Here is a 17,512-nt window from a genome sequence, read left to right on the forward strand (position 1 = left end):
GGCATTTCAGTCATGAGCACGTTGTGTTATGACTGCTACGCTAGTGAGATGAGATCTTGTTCGTTCAGAGACAGAATATAGTGTCATAAACTCAATGATAGTATCTCATCTCAGTTTTTTTGGTTAACGGTCAATGTTAAAGGTATTTACAAATATCTAAGCATTTTCTTTATTTTTTAACATGTGTAGAATTATCATATTTTGTGGTTTCTGTTTTTTTTTTACCAACTGCTAGTACACACATCTGTGTGCATTTAGAAAATACATAGAAATGATCACTTAAACACTGTAGCACCTGTGTCATGGTACAATAGCTGTGTGTGTGTGCTAGAATGAAGGGGTATTATACATACTGTTTTGCTAACAGTCCTTGTGTCTGCAGAGTCAAACTGAACAATTTATACACAACTGTGAGACCTAGCTAAATAACTTAAGTAACTTATCCTGTGGTGATGGGTCTGTGAAACATGTGGCCATTTCGAAAACAAACAAACAATGTCCATAGGACAGGAATACACTAAACTAAATCAACACCTACGCTTGGTTATATTCTGTATAGAAACTATTTTTCTTACCGATGTGTGTCCATTGTGATGAATGTGGGATAAATGGAGGGCAGCATGGAGCTGGCAAAACCAACGGTGTGGGTTCCAATTCTCGTTTGGACCACATCCATTTACTAAAATTATGAAAATGTCTGCTGAAGGACCATATGACTATTTTGGTTCCATTAAATGTAACCCCCGAGCACAGTTAAGTCGTCGTAGACCCCCTTTTCAGGAACCCCCCTGCCCTGCCTCAACTGGAATCCTGTCTTCCCTTCACTACTCTCAGGACCCTTCACAGACATCCCCTTTTACAGACTGTACTATTTATTTGTATTTATTGTTTTGTGTGTGTGGACATGTACCTATATGATGTAAACCCTTTGTGGCTGGATCGTTGGACATTCACATGCATATGGCACAAAACATACAAAACAAACTACACAACCCTGCCCTCACTCTTTCAGAAACGTCTGTACATTTACTAGAGACATTACGTTGAGATAAGAGCAACATGTACAGTACGTTCGGAAAGTATTCAAACCTCTTTACTTTTTCCAGATTTTGTTATGTTCCATCCTTGCTCTAAAATGTATTTAATAATTTTTTCCCACTCATCAATCTACACACAATACCCCATAATGACAGAGAGAAAACAGGTTTTTAGAAATTGTTGCAAATTTATTTACTTCAGTATTCAGACCCTTTTCTTTGAGACTTAATTGAGTTCGGGTGCATCATGTTTCCATTGATCATCCTTGAGATGTTTCTACAACTTGATTGGAGTCCACCTATGGTAAATTCAATTGGTTGGACATGATTTGGAAAGGCACACACCTGTCGATATAAGGTCCCACAGTTGACAGTGCATGTTAGAGCAAAAACCGAGCAGAGGTTGAAGAAATTGTCCGTAGAGCTCCGAGACAGGGTTATGTTGAGGCAGAGATCTGGGGACGGGTACCAAAAAATGTCTGCAGTATTGAAGGTCCCCAAGATCACTGGCCTCCATTCTTAAATGGAAGAAGTTTGGAACCACCAAGACTTCCTAGAGCTGGCCGCAAAGCCAAACTGAGCAATCGGGGGAGAAGGGCCTTGCTCAGGGAGGTGACCAAGAACCCGATGGTCATTCTGACATGGCTCCAAAGTTCCTGTGTGGAGATGGGAGAATCTTCCAGAAGGACAACCATCTGCAGCACTCCACCAATCAGGCCTTTATGGTAGAGTGGCCAGACTGAAGCCACTCCTCAGTAAAAGGCACATGACAGCCTGGCACCATCCCTACGGTGAAGCATGGTGGTGGCAGCATCATGCTGTGGATATGTTTTTCAACAGCAGGGAGACTCGTCAGGATAGAGAGAGAGATGAACGGAGCAAAGAACAGCGAGATCTTTAAAAGCCATCTCCAGAGCCAGGACTTTGAACCCCGCTCAAACATCTCGAGTGACCTGAAAATAGCTGTGCAGCGACGCTCCCCATCCAACCTGACAGAGTTTGAGACGATCTGCAGAGAAGAATGGGAGTAACTCCTCAAATACAGGTGTGCCAAGCTTGTAGCATCATACCCAAGAAGACTTGAGGTAATAATCGCTGCCAAAGGTGCTTCAACAAAGTACTGAGTAAAGGGTCTGAATACTTATGCAAATGTGATATTTTTTATAAATGTGAAAAATGTGGGGGTATTGTGTGTAGAGGAGATAAAACATGAGGAGATATGAGGAGATAAAACAATTGACTCCATCTTAGAATAAGGCTGTAACGTAACAAAGTGGAAAAAGTCAAGGGGTCTGAATACTTTCCGAATGCACTGTACAGACATCTGTCTCCATTTCTCTGTGTACTGTAAGCTGCCTCATCCTCCTCCAGCCAGTTATATCATCTTGGACATACCAAGAGCAACTCAAACATAACCCTACAAGCTCAGCAAATGTGCTGTGATGTTGATATCTGCAATGTCTTAATCTTTATTTTGTTTATTTGTGTGTGGAGGGTTATGGGTGTTTTTAAGGATTTAGTTTGGCTGTATTTGATTTGAAGAAAACTGTAGTTAAATACAGTACCAGTCAAAAGTTTGGACATACCTACTAATTCAAGTGTTTTTTTATTTTTGCTATTTTCTACATTGTAGAATAAATAGTGAAGACATCAAAACTATGAAATGACACATGGAATCATGTAGTAACCCAAAAAAAGTGTAAGCCATATCAAATATATTTTATATGTGAGATTCTTCAAAGTAGCCACCCTTTGCCTTGATGACAGCTTTGTATCCATCAACCAGCTTCATGAGGTGGAATGATTTTCCTTCACTCTGCAGTCCAACTCATCCCAAACCATCTCAATTGGGTTGAGGTCGGGTTATTGTGGAGGCCAGGTCATCTGATGCAGCACTCCATCACTCTCCTTCTTGGTCAAATAGCCCTTACACAGCCTGGAGGTGTGCTGGGTAATTGTCCTGTTGAAAAACAGATGATAGTCCCACTAAGTGTAAACCAGATGGCATGGCGTATCGCTGCAGAATGCAGTTTTGGATTTATCAGACCAAAGGACAGATTTCTCATGTTTTTTGGGCCAAGCAAGTCTCTTATTATTTGTGTCCTTTAGTAGTGGTTTCTTTGCAGCAATTTGACCATGAAGGCATGATTCATGCAGTCTCCTCGAACCGTTGATGTTGAGATGTGTTTGTACCTCACAGATTTCAAGTAACAATCTGAGGTGCAGTTAATTGACGATTTATGAGGTGCAGTTAACTCTAATGAACTTATCTGTGGCGGTCCTCATGAGAGCCAGTTTCAGCATAGCGCTTGATGGTTCTTGAGACTCCACTTGAAGAAACTTTAGAAGTTCTTGAAATGTTCTGAATTGACTGACCTTCATGTCTTAAAGTAATGATGGACTGTTGTTTCTCTTTGCTTATTTGAGCTGTTCTTGCCATAATATGGACTTGGTCTTTTACCAGATAGGGCCATCTTCTGTATAACCCCTTACCTTGTCACAACACAACTGATTGTCTGAAATGCATTAAGAAGAAAATAAATTCCACATATTAACTTTTAACAAGGCACACCTGTTAATTGAAATGCATTCCAGGAGATTATTTCATTGTTTTGTTGTCTCCACTATTATTTTACAATGTAGAAAATAGTAAAAAAGAAAGAAAACCCTTGAATGAGTAGGTGTATCCAAACTTGTACTGTACATGTTGAACATAGCTCGGTGCATCAATTTTGCATGTGCACAAATCACAAATGGTAACATCGAAACCTGGTAAATGGATCAATTGTATGATATTATTATTTTTTTTAGATGTTTAATATTTGTCTAATTTATTTTTGGAACATATTGGCCACTTTTGCGACAAGAAAAATACATAATAGTGGAATTAAGAGGGTACTTTGTTTTTATTTCTGTATATGCCGTTTGATTTGAAATCTTTGTATAGAGCTGATTTGTATGATTTACATAGTTTTTCTTACTTTGTTGGTGCATTCTGCATGAGGCAGGAGTGCTTTATGCATTGACGAAAACTTACGGTTGAACATTGTTTTTCTTGGGGATGTTGTATCAATGACTGTACATTTTAAAAGTGTAAATTGTTTTCATTATTTTATAAGAACATATATTAAAAATCTTTCATAATGATAGAATCTGTCTTTTATTTTTATTTTTGGCAATGGTATTTTATTTTAACTAGGCAAGTCAGTTAAGAACATTCTTATTTACAATGACGGCCTACCAAAAGGCCTCCTGCGGGGACTGGGATGAAAAATATAGGACAAAACACACACCATAACACTACATAAAGACAGACCTAAGACGATAACATAGCATGGCAGCAACACATGAAAACACAGCATGGTAGCAAGACAACATAGTACAAACATTATTGCGCACAGACAACAATACATCACGCGAAGCAGCCACAACTATCAGTAAGAGTGTCCATGATTGAGTCTTTGACATAAGAGATTGAGATAAAACTGTCCAATTTGAGTATTTGCAGCTCATTCCAGTTGCTAGCTGCAGCAAACTGAAAAGAGGAGCGACCCACGGATGTGTGTGCTTTGGTGACCTTTAACAGAACGTAACTGGCAGGACGGGTGTTTTATGTGGAGGATGAGGGCTGCAGTAAGTATCTCAGATAGGGGGGAGTGAGGCCTAAGAGGGTTTTATAAATAAGCATCAACCAGTGGGTCTTGCGACAGGTATACAGAGATGACCAGTTTACAGAGGAGTATAGAGTGCAGTGATGTGCCCTATAAGGAGCATTGGTGTCAAATCTGATGGCCGAATGGTAAAGAACATCTAGCTGCTCGAGGGCACCCTTACCGGTCAATCTATAAATTGTCTCCGTAGTCTAGCATGGGTATGATGGTCATCTGAATCAGTGTTAATTTGACAGCTGGGGTGAAAGAGGAGTGATTACGATAGAAGAAACCAAGTCTAGATTTAACCTTAGCCTGCAGCTGTGATATATGCTGAGAGAAGGACAGTGTACCATCTAGCCATACTCCCAAGTACTTGTATGAGGTACCTCAAGCTCTAAACCCTCAGAGGTAGTAATCACACCTGTGTGGAAAGGGGCATTCTTCTTACCAAACTACATTACCTCTGTTTTGGAGGTGTTCAGAACAGGGTTAAGGGCAGAGAAAGCTTGTTGGACACTAAGAAACCTTTGTTGTAGAGTGTTTAACACCAACGGAGTATAAGACTATCATCTGCATATAAATGGATGAAAGAGCTTCCTACTGCTTGAGCTATGTTGTAAATTGAGAAGAGCATGGGACCTAGGAATGAGCCTTGGGGTACTCCTTTGGTGACAGGCAGTGACTGAGACAGTAGATGTTCTGACTTTATAAACTGCTCTCTTTGAGAGAGGTAGTTAGCAAACCTGGCCAAAGCGGAAACCAGATTGCGTACCAGAGAGAATACTATAGACGTCAAGAAAGCCAGTCAGTTGATTATTGACAAGTTTTTCCAACACTTTGATAAACAGGGCAAAATAGAAATTAGCCTACAATAGTTAAGATCAGCCTGATCTCCCCCTTTAAATAAAGGATGCTCTGTGGCTGCCCTCCAAGCAATGGGAACCTCCCCAGAGAGGTTAAAAAGGTCAGAGATAGGGCCTCCCGGGTGGCGCAGTGGTCTAGGGCACTGCATTGCAGTGCTAGCTGTGCCACCAGAGACTATATCGCGCCCAGGCTCTGTCGCAAAAAAAACAAACAAGCATCTATAGATTGGTGATGATCGGGGCAGCAACCTTAAAGAAGAAACATTGGGGTCAAGTTTAAAGAGCTCCTCTAGCACCTCGGACTGAGTGACCGCCTGCAGGGAGAAACTTTGTAGTGGGGCAGAGGAAAAAGAGGGAGGGGCATCGGGGATAGTCGCATCAGAAGGGGTGGGAGATGAGGAAATGTTGGACGGGCAAGGAGGTATGGCAGAGTCATAGGAATCCTGACAATGCAGTGGTGATTAAAGAGTTCAGCCATGTGCTCCTTGTCAGTAACAACCGCATCATCAATATTAAGGGACATGGGTAGCTGTGAGGAGGAGGGTTTATTCCAGGTCTTTAACCGTTTCCAGAACTTTTTGGGGTTAGACCCACAGAGAGAACTGCTCCTTAAAGTAACTAACTTTGGCCTTCCGGATAGCCTGAGTGCACTTATTGCTCATTTGCCTGAACCAGAGCCATTCAGCCTGAGTATTCATGTTCCTGAGCCTTTCGCCAAATGATATTCTTGAGGTGGAGTAAGTCTGCCAGATCACGGTCCAACCAGGGGCTAAACCTGTTTTTAATTCTCCTTTTCTTTATGGGGGCGTATTTGTTAACAATACCAATGAAAATATTAAAAAAGAAGGTCCAAGCTTCTTCGACAGAGGGAATCAAGCTGATTATATACCAATTTATATATATACCAATTTACAGAGGCCAGGTCATGAAGGAAGGCTTGCTCAGAGTTTTTTAGCAAGCATCTATGACAAATCAGGACAGGATGTTTCACTGAGGAGCCATTACGAACACGGGCTGTAAAACAGTCATCACTAAGGTCATTATAGAAAACAACAGACTGATACCTGTCAGGATTTTTTGTAAGGATAACATCAAGGAGAGTAGCCTTTTCTTGGGGTTTGGAGTCATATCTTGAGGGATTGGTAATAATCTGAGAAAGATTTAGGGAGTCCCATTGCTTTAGGACTTGGTCAAGTGGTTTAAGCATGTCCCAGTTTAGGTCACCTAGCAGGACAAATTCAGACTTAGTGTAAGGGGCCAGGAGAGAGCTTAGGGCATTTAGGGTAAAGGCCGGTGCTGATAGTGGCCGATAACACCCAGCAAGTCAACAAAGAGTTATTTTAAAGTTTAATGCGTAAAACCAGCAAATCGAATTGTTTGGTGACAGACTTGATGGAGACAACCGAGCACTGAAGGTGATCCTTGGTAAAGATTGCCACTCCACCACCTTTGGAAGATCTCTCTTGCCGAAAAAAGGTTATAACCAGAAAGGTTAACATCAGTATTCAAAACACTATTTCTTAACCACTTCTCTGTAATGACCAACACATCTGGATTAGAGCTGTGAACCCACACTTTCAATTGATCAATTTTAGGTAAAAAGCTTCTAGTGTTAACATGCAGAAATCAGTGAAGCAGATATCAGAGCACAAATCAGAATTGGGTAGCAACAGTAGATGGGCCAGCGTGTACTGTACATGTACATTTCCAGATCAATCAGCCGTAATACAATCAAGGCACGGCAGAGGACAGGGTGTTGATTTATAACATTTGAATGTGCATTAGATGACAAGATCATATTGTACAGCAATTTCATCAAGTAACATGACTACAAAGCCGGGGAGAGTTGGTTAGAATAGGATGGGAGGCCAAGAGTCCATGTAACCAAAGTCCTGAGTGTGGGAACAAACAGTCTGTCCCATGGTTGGGTAAACAAGCAAGTTCATGGTCAACAATGCATGCAGGACTCATAAGGCAAATAGCATAAAGCACAAGAGAAAAATATAACGAATTGGGGGCTAGCCATTGTAAATTCAGAGTCACTTGCCCCAACAGTGCGTTTGTGCTGCATTTTTAAAATGCATTTCTTATTTCACCTTTATTTAACCAGGTAGGCAAGTTGAGAACAAGTTCTCCTTTCCAACTGTGACCAGGCCAAGATAAAGCAAAGCAGTTCGACACATATAACAACACAGTTACACATGGAGTAAAACAAACATACAGTCAATAATACAGTAGAAAAATAAGTCTATATACAATGTGAGCAAATGAGGTGAGATAAGGGAGGTAAGGGCAATAAATATATAAATAAATAATAATAAATATTGGGGTGCAAAGGAGCAAAATTAATAAATACAGTAGGGGAAAAGGTAGTTGTTTGGGCTATTTATAGATGGGCTATGTACAGGTGCAGTGATCTGTGAGCTGCTCTGACAGCTGGTGCTTAAAGCTAGTGAGGGAGATAAGTGCTTCCAGTTTCAGATTTTTGTAGTTCGTTCCAGTCATTGGCAGCAGAGACCTGGAAGGAGAGGTGGCCAAAGTAGGAATTGGCTTTGGGGGTGACAAGTGAGATATACCTGCTGGAACACGTGCTACGGGTGGGTGCTGCTATGGTGACCAGCGAGCGGAGATAAGGCGGGACTTTACCTAGCAGGGTCTTGTAGACCTGGAGCCAGTGGGTTTGGCAACGAGTATGAAGCGAGGGCCAGCCAACGAGAGCGTACAGGTCACAGTGGTGGGTAGTATATGGGGCTTTGGTGACAAAACGGATGGCACTGTGATAGACTGCATCCAATTTGTTGAGTAGGGTGTTGGAGGCTATTTTGTAAATGACATCGCCGAAGTCGAGGATCGGCTTCGGCGATCTAGATTTAACTTTGGATTGGAGATGTTTTATGTGAGTCTGGAAGGAGAGTTTACAGTCTAACCAGACACCTAGGTATTTGTAGTTGTCCACATTCTAAGTCAGAGTAGTGATGCTGGACAGGCAGGCAGGTACAGGCAGCGATCGGTTGAAGAGCATGCATTTAGTTTTACTTGGATTTAAGAGCAGTTAGAGGCCACGGAAGGATAGTTGTATGGCATTGAAGCTCGTCTGGAGGGTTGTTAACACAGTGTCCAAAGAAGGGACAGAAGTATACAGAATGGTGTCGTCTGCGTAGAGGTGGATCAGAGACTCACCAGCAGCAAGAGCGGCATCATTGATGTATACAGAGAAGAGAGTCGGCCCAAGAATTGAACCCTGTGGCATCCCCATAGAGACTGCCAGAGGCCTGAACAACAGGCCCTCAGATTTGGCACACTGAACTCTGTCGGAGAAGTAGTTGGTGAACCAAAATCATTTGAGAAACCAAGGCTGTTGAGTCTGCAGATGAGAATGTGGTGATTGACAGAGTCAATTTAACTATTTGATGACATGAACAGGTTTTGTTTGTACTTGTGCATGTGACCTGAGGCATACAATGCATCTACTGAATCCTCAAATGAAACCCTGAATGGAACCAAATGGAACAGTAATGTCATTGGATAGAAGCGACAACAACGTAACGGGCACGTTCCTCTGGCTCAGACACTGCATGCATTAACCAATGGTCATCGACCTTCAGATTGCTCTAACATATGAACAAAACTATAAACGCAACATGCAACAATTTCAAAGATTTTACCGAGTTGATATGAGGAAATCAGTCAATTGAAATAAATGCAGTAGGCCCTAATCTATGGATTTCACATGACTTGGAATACAGATATGCATCTGTTGGTCACAGATACCTTAACAAATATTTATGTTCAGTAGTTAGCTAGCTGATGCGTTAAATACCCATCGATGCTTTGTAAGAGAGCTGTCAGACGGGGACTGCGCCTTTAAAATAAGCCCTTGCCTCGTCACTGTCAACGAAAACCCGGAAATCAGGCACCAAAAAAAGCAAGTTGTGTTGCGTTATCAGTGGATTCGATTACTTCAGTTGGGTGAGAAGCTACAGAAGTTACAAACCACGTTAGTTGCTGTATCTACCTATTGAAAATAAAAGCCGGAATCAGGTGTAAGACATTTGAGGACAACGGATTTTAGATAAGGAAGAGTAGCCTAACCATCGATAGATTCATGATATCGATAAATGTTCAACTCCAATGAAGCAAGCCTAAGGATGACACTAGACTGATCGGATACCGAGGATAGATCATAACAGGCCTCATTGAAAGATGGGTTTGGCATGTAGAAGTACATGTTACCAGGAAAGAGTAGAGTATAATTTGTATAAATGCCAAGGGGGGTTTAGGGTAGCCTAGATACTATAATTTAGGAGTCGAGGTAGGGCGTTGCAAATACAAGCTATAACAATACTATTATAAAATAAATGTGCAACGTCTGGTGCAATACTGCGAAAACTTCAAAATAAGACGCTAAGCTGAATTGCGGACTCTATCTAACCACATAATAGGTGGTTTCACTGTAAGTTCAGTTCGGGGACTGACACGTAGCTGTAGATCGGGCCAACAGGGACCGAGCAGCTGACGTGAGTTTCAGTTATAGAGATACGGGTCTTTTTCGTTCTAACCGCGTTTTAGAAAGCTTTGTCATGTCGAGAACTAGTCGACGGTACAAGCCTTTGCAGGCGAATAACGGTGCTCTCCCTGGTTGCAACTCGGTTCGGATGCCCCGTGCTCGGGTACTGGTCTTCTGTCTCTTGGGTGTGCTGACTCTTGCTATGGTGTTGGGCTTATATTTGTCCAACGAAACAAGCAGCAACCGCAACAACAGAATTCCCGTCGTAGATTTGGCAAAAGACCGGGTAAGGAACTAAACTCAATCAATTACTGTACTATTTACAGTTGCGGTAGTGATTGTTGTTCAAGTACAGTTGGCACACAGAATGGTGTGGGCTTCAGTGATTTGAGGTTTGTTATTGTGTGTTCTATTCCATGAGTTCATCTCTTGCTCTCTCTCTACACCACCCACCCACTCATTCCTCTGCTCCAGTTATCCCATAAGGCCAGTAAGTCTTCTCCATCCCAGGTGCGAAGGCTGGTGTCCCAGGTAGACGGATCACGCCTGTGGGAGACTCACCTTAGGCCCATCCTCATTGAGAGACTCCCAGGAACCCTGGGCAGCCAGGCCGTACGCCAAGTGAGTGGGTCCGGTGGACTAGGTGACAATAATAATAATAATGATGATGCATTTATATGGTTTCTCACGGCACTTTCATGTAGGAAAGAGTATATCATTTCTAGTTAAAGATCAAACGAAATGCCTCGTTCACACCCTTTTCTCATTTCTTTATATCAGCACATCTCCTACACCTTGTCCTCCCTCTCCGCTGGCTGGACAGTAGAACTCGACTCTTTCCTGTCGCCAACGCCTCGGGGTCAGGTCACTTTCTCCAACATCGTTGCGACCCTTGATCCCGGGGCCCCTCGCAGGCTGCTGCTGACCTGCCACTATGACTCTAAGGTCCTACCCCCGGACCCCCGCGTCCCGGAGAGGGTGTTCCTGGGGGCCAGCGACTCAGCGGTGCCCTGTGCCATGATCCTGGAGCTGGCTTCTGCCTTGGACGCCCAGCTCAAAGCTCTCAATCAGCAGGTACCATGTACATCAATTTATTTCCCGGGACTGCATTTTAGATCTATTTATCAGTTTAGTCAGTATAAGAGATTGAGATAAACAGTCAAATGTTCAAGCAGACCTGTCCCAAGTTGGCAGCAAACAAAATGCAGGAGCACAATGTGTTATCAGGCATTGTGGTCACAACCACACGTCTGATTTCCCCGCTTAGAATATATATATATTTTTTTTACATAACATGAGAACCATTCTAAGGCCAGCAGGCAGTTTACTCAGATAAACAGAGTAAAATACTGCAATGGAAAGAACAGAGAACTGGTGAGGGAGACCGAGTGAGGTGAGATGCTGAGTAGTTGGGTTTCTCTCCCTACTCTCTATCCCCTCCCCTCGCTCTCTCTGCAGTGTAGAATATAAAAGTGCTGACTGTAGCCTTGCAGAGAGGAGCCCTGTTTTTAGCAGCAGACTCCATCCTCTGTTTAGCAGTGTCCCCCCCCAGAGACTAACTTTGGTAGTCAGAAATACACGCAACCACACACAGCCGAACTGCGACATCACTGCAGCCTCACACAAAAGAAAATCAACTGCAAGAGTGACGTTGTTGTTGGGAATTGAGATGTGATGAAATTACATTGCCTTGGCCTTTACTTGGCACAGAGCAGAACATTCTCACCACTGTCTCTATCTAATGCAATTAAACCCTACCTCCACCCTCTGTCTCTGTGCTGTAGGCATCTGCTGTAACCCTCCAGCTAGTGTTTTTTGATGGAGAGGAGTCGTTTGAGGAGTGGACAGCCACAGACTCTCTCTATGGATCAAGGCACCTGGCAGAGCGCATGGCACACACACCCCACCCACTAGGCTCCACACACACCAACCTGCTGCAGGCTGTGGTAAGACACCTTTGTGTGCACATTAAAATATGGCATCCACTCACTCTCACCTCTGTCCATTTTTAGGATCTCTTTGTTCTACTGGACCTGCTTGGTGGTCCAGACCCTTTGATTGTAAATCACTTTGACAACACTGCCCGCTGGTTTGACCGTCTCATTGCTGCAGGTAACATACACACCCCAGGGAGGGTCAGTTCCCTTATTGACGTTGTCTTTCTGCACTCTGTGCTTTAACTCTCCTCCATCCATCCCTCTCAGAGAAGAGGCTGCACAGGCAGGGTCTGTTGACCTCTCACCCCTCTGAGCAGACCTACTTCAGGAAGGACGTGTACCTGGGCCCTGTGCAGGATGACCACATCCCCTTCCTACATAAAGGTGGGAGGGTGTGCTCATATACAGACAAACTGACATACAGTCGTGGCCAAACATTTTGAGAATGAAACAAAAATATTACTTTTCAAAGTCTGCTGCCTCAGTTTGTATGATGGTCAATTTGCATATACTCTAGAATTTTGTATAGTGATCAGATTAATTGCAAAGTCCCTCTTTGCCATGCAAATGAACTGAATCCCCCAAAAGAACATTTCCACTGCATTTCAGCCCTGCCACAAAAGGACCAGCTGACATCATGTCAGTGATTCTCTCGTTAACACAGGTGAGAGTGTTGACGAGGACAAGGCTGGAGATCGCTGTCATGCTGATTGAGTTCAAATAACAGACTGGAAGCTTCAAAAGGAGAGCGGTGCTAGGATTCATTGTTCTTCCTCTCAACCATGGTTACCTGCAAGGAAACACGTACCGTCATCATTGCTTTGCACAAAAAGGGCTTCACAGGCAAGGATATTGCTGCCAGTAAGATTGCACCTAAATCAACCATTTATCGGATCATCAAGAACTTCAAGAAGAGCGGTTCAATTGTTGTGAAGAACGCTTCAGGTCGCCCAAGAAAAAGTATTTTTCTGATGAATCCCCTTTCCGATTGTTTGGGGCATCCAGAAAAAAGCTTGTCTGGAGAAGACAAGGTGAGCGCTACCATCAGTCCTGTGTCATGCCAACAGTAAAGCGTCCTGAGACCATTCATGTGTGGGGTTGCTTCTCAGCCAAGGAGGTGGGCTCACTCATAATTTTGCCTAAGAACACAGCCATGAATAAAGAATGGTAGCAACACATCCTCTGAGAACAACATCTCCCAACCATCCAGGGACAGTTTGGTGACGAACAATGCCTTTTCCAGCATGAATGGAGCACCTTGCCATAAGGCAAAAGTGATAACCAATTGGCTCGGGGAACAAAACATTGATATTTTGGCCAGAACTCCCCAGACCTTAATCCCATTGAGAACTTGTGGTCAATCCTCAAGAGGCGGGTGGACAAACAAAAACCCACAAATTCTGACAACCGCCAAGCATTGATTATGCAAGAATGGGCTGCCAACAGTCAGGATGTGGCCCAGAAGTTAATTAACAGCATGCCAGGGCGGATTGCAGAAGTATTCCATAGTAACATATGACAAAATATCTAAAGACAATGAAGCAAACTTTGTGGAAATAAATGTGTCACTCAACTTTTGGCCACGACTGTACTATCACAACAATTCGTCGCCTCGGCTGATGGGATTTTGTCTTAAGAAATCATTTAAATCCTGCAATTCTTTTCTTTCACACCAACTCAGGTGTTCCTGTGCTTCATGTCATTGCCACCCCCTTCCCCCCATTCTGGCACACGCTGGATGACACGGAGGAGAACATGCACCGACCCACAGTGGAAAACCTGACCAAGATTCTGGCTGTGTTCCTGGCTGAGTACCTGGGCTTTTAACCACACCTGGACCCACCATTGGACTGGTCCCATAACCCAAGAACCAACAGATTACATGGGACACCTTTTAACCACAGTGTAGGAAATACAGACAGGGGTTTGGGGCAGTTTTGCCCTGACGTTGCAAAAGACTAGGAGAGATAATGTTCCTCTGTCACTGGACAGGTTCTATCCACTGAAACCAACACTCATAGACACATTGATCTGAGAGCAGAACTACCATCAAGTGACCCTGCTGGATGTAGGCAGCTTGTATCACAGAAAAACCTTGATGGTACATTAACATGAAAAATAACTGGAAGAGGCCTTTGTGGATTTTAATATTATCATCGGCTCGTTTTTTTGTAAAGTCTTAAGGTAACGCTAACCTAATCCTTTCTTTTATGCTATATGGTCCTCTGTTGTGAATATCAGACTGTAGACTTGATTTCATGCCATAAGCTCGTTGAGCTGACATTGACGGTTGTATTCACAGAGCATGGCAGTGACCGAAAAACTTGAACATAACAATGAATGACATTGAAATGGTTGTCCCATCACTGGATTTCTTCTGTATGCATTACCTCTCCCCAAGAGGTTTCCGGCCCAGGCTTGGTTTAGCATGTCATCTGTCTCACATCTTACCAGAGTGCTGATTTCAAAAACGGCTTCAATCAGAGAAGGTGCTGGGCGAAAATAAGCTGGATTAAGAACACAGCTGAATCAAAAGCGTCAGTCCGAATCCAAATAGGCCAGATTGCCTCTGCGGGAGGCAGGCAGCTTGCGTGCACACACTGGATGATGTTTAAGCTCAGTGAATAGGAATCATCTCACACCCATCCCTATGGGACATACAGTGGGAGAGGCTGTGTGCTTGTCCTGGCTGTACTAACATTTGGCCGTGGTTTCTCTCAGCTGCAACCTGGGTTGTGTTCAGGAAGCATGATATGGGAGCACATTTTTTTTTTTTAAACCATATTGTTTATTCCCAATGCTTCAAGTGCTTGTCAATGATTAGGTCTGATGACACATTTGTGTTTTCAATTAAACTATTTAAAAAATGTTTCTGCTTTTGACTTTGATTTAACACAACCTACAGTTTTCGGTACAGGGTATCATGAAACTACGCTACTCAAAAGATTGAATGGTCTTACATACATTTCTGGCAGGACAAGTGAATCGTGCCTATGAAGTGAGCCTACTATACATGATGGCTCAGGTAGTGAAGAGGTTCAGAGTTGTCCCCCACCCATATGGCTCAGAAGTGGGGGCTGTGAGCAGGAGAAGAGGGGACTGAGGCTGCCTGGAGGTGGACGTCCATTGTCAGAGAAGGGGTAGGCCTTTGGGTATGCTGCTCCTGGGGTTCTGTTGGAGCCAAGAGGTAGTCCACAACCTTTCTGTTCCCTAACAGGAGAGAGCATGTCAGTTCCCTGGTTGTGCCAGAAGAGGGCAGTGGTAGTCCACTGCAAAGCTATTAGCTAAATGAGAAATCATGCAGTCCTCGATAGAAATTAAAGGAGGGATGAACATTTAGAAACTCCTTTAGAACTATTTCTCATGAAATGTATTAGAAGGATAAAGTGAAGACTCACCCGGTAGTACCGTGAGCTGCTCGGTCTCGTTGCCGTCTGTTCTTGAACCAGTTGCTCACCTGGGTGGCGGTGAGACCGGTGGCGGCCGCAAGCGCTCGTTTCTCACGTGGTGAAGGGTAGGGTTTACAGTAATACCACTCCCACAGCACACTCCGGGATTTCTCCTGTAAAAGAGGAACATTAACCTCGGATTTATGAAACAAGTAGGTTAATGATTTAAAGTTCATGGTAGCAGTAAGAGGCCTCTGCTCCTCATCTCCTTCCCTTCATCTGCACTGATATGAGGGACGTTACAGCCATCATACTGCTTTGACTGGTCCTGTGAAGACAGGTGTTCAGTGCATTTGAAGCAGACGGAGTGTAACACACTTTAGGCTTAATATCCAGATAGAAAGTCCCTTTTGTCTTGACATACCCCATCTTGACACCACAAGGGCTAAACTCAGATGCAAACACCTAATGCATTACAGACAGCTTAATTATGGACCAGGTCCCAGGGACATTTCGTTTTACAAGAAGCAAAAATGCTGAGGCAGTATAATGATTAAATATAGTATTAATATCTGCTCAAACAAACCTAGCAGATTTCATTCACTGTACCTTGAAGCAGTAGCTGGTCTCCTCTCCATCCCAGATGGTTCTTGGCAGGGGAAACTTACGGCGTATGCGGTACTTCCCCACAGCCCCAAGGGGTCGCCCTCTCTGGTACTCGGCTTCCAGGTAGTGTGCCCTCAGCCAGAGCTGCTGCAGCAGGGGGTGGCTGCGATTGGAGAAATGGAAGCTCTCCAGGAGGGCGTAGAGGTCCGAGAAGCGCCCCAGATGGAATGCCACGGCAGCCCGCGCCTTCAGGATGCTCTCCAGACCCCCCGGGCAAGAGGAGGTAGAGGGGGGAAGAGTGTGGAGGAAGTCAGTCAAGCGCTCCATGCGTCCGCTCTGCAGAAGGACCTCGCACATACACGCCACCTGTTCTACCGAGAAGACCATCGCCATGGAGATGGAGCCCATGCACACCACGAGGTCAAAAGGTTAGTTGGCTTACCTCTGTGACCTTTCACAACTCTCTCAGTGAAGGGAAATGTTTTAGAGAGAGCTGCTGTTGGGTGAATAAGTCTGTGTGAACGTGTGTGTGTATATATATATATCCTTATCCATACCCAGTCCCGCCCTGGCAATGTTGAACTCACAGGTAACCTGAGAGCATGGGGGTTACAAAAACAGTCACACACACCGGATTGTACTCAGTTGTGTACCCATTCATCCAGATAGAAAGCATGATTGTGTTGTTCAAACAAGACTATTTAAATCTAATTTACAAACCAAATTGCAAAAGCGCTTCTAAAAATGTGATTTGGTAGTGTAAGCACTCCTCAATAGTTTGATCCCTTGACCCCTACGAATCTCACATGGAGATTTAAATAGAGAAGTGTTCACATTTACAAAATTCACCCAAAACAAATGTATTCTAAATGTAGTTTATTAGAGTCACAATAAAACTGTATATAAAAAATAAAATAACTTTAAGTACAAAACCAACCTCTCAAAAGAGGACAAAAACAGACATTTAAAGATATCTAAATAGTCCCTTTACTCGCTATTAAAAAGTACATTAAAAAAATTCATATCTTTGGATAACTCAGCTGAAGGTTGTGTGTGTGTGCGCACACGTGTCTGTGTGTGTGTGTGTGTGTGTGTGTGTGTGTGTGTGTGTAGGAGATTGTGCACAAACAGCCTTTGGAGCACCACACACTAAAAGAGAAAAAAACACTACATGTAGACAAGGGTTGGGCTCATGGATAAACAAAAACACACACACACACACACACACACTCCTTTAGTGTCCAACTCATGCAAAGTATCGTATACAAAAACCGCTCCGAACCAACAAAAAAGGTCCAAACACCAATAAAAACAACTTGCAACATTCCTTTGGCACGTGAATGCTACAGGTATTAAAATCCTATTCAGATTGTACGTGTATAATATCATTTGAGAAGTGGTGATGTCATCATTATCTTCAGTAGTGGCCAAAAGTTGAGAATGACACATTAATTTTCAAAGTCTGCTGACTCAGTTTGTATGATGGCAATTTGCATATACTCCAGAATGTTATGAAGAGT

At 43.4% G+C, this 17,512-nt stretch overlaps 2 protein-coding genes across 3 annotated transcripts; one reads left to right on the forward strand and one right to left on the reverse strand.

The window, feature by feature from the left end:
* The first annotated feature begins 9,399 nt into the window (after positions 1-9,399).
* Positions 9,400-14,866, forward strand: qpctla (glutaminyl-peptide cyclotransferase-like a). Of its 2 annotated transcripts, none has more exons than XM_020502761.2 (7): positions 9,400-10,346; positions 10,535-10,681; positions 10,841-11,134; positions 11,845-12,006; positions 12,073-12,172; positions 12,265-12,381; positions 13,679-14,866. In XM_020502761.2, exons 1-7 carry the CDS (start codon positions 10,134-10,136, stop codon positions 13,822-13,824), a joined length of 1,179 nt encoding a protein of 392 aa, XP_020358350.1. In that variant the 5' UTR covers positions 9,400-10,133; the 3' UTR covers positions 13,825-14,866. The 2 variants fall into 2 exon arrangements, with proteins under 2 accessions (XP_020358350.1, XP_031646320.1); XM_031790460.1 differs by having other exon boundaries at positions 9,441-10,346; positions 10,571-10,681.
* Positions 14,762-16,541, reverse strand: LOC109905405 (homeobox protein six1a). Its single transcript, XM_020502762.2, has 3 exons — positions 15,996-16,541; positions 15,396-15,559; positions 14,762-15,207 (listed from the first exon to the last, which is right to left on the reverse strand). Exons 1-3 carry the CDS (start codon positions 16,398-16,400, stop codon positions 15,036-15,038), a joined length of 741 nt encoding a protein of 246 aa, XP_020358351.1. The 5' UTR covers positions 16,401-16,541; the 3' UTR covers positions 14,762-15,035.
* Positions 16,542-17,512: the final 971 nt, after the last annotated feature.

This window comes from Oncorhynchus kisutch, linkage group LG15 (assembly GCF_002021735.2).
Source record: "Oncorhynchus kisutch isolate 150728-3 linkage group LG15, Okis_V2, whole genome shotgun sequence".
NCBI classification, from domain to species: Eukaryota; Metazoa; Chordata; class Actinopteri; order Salmoniformes; family Salmonidae; genus Oncorhynchus; species Oncorhynchus kisutch.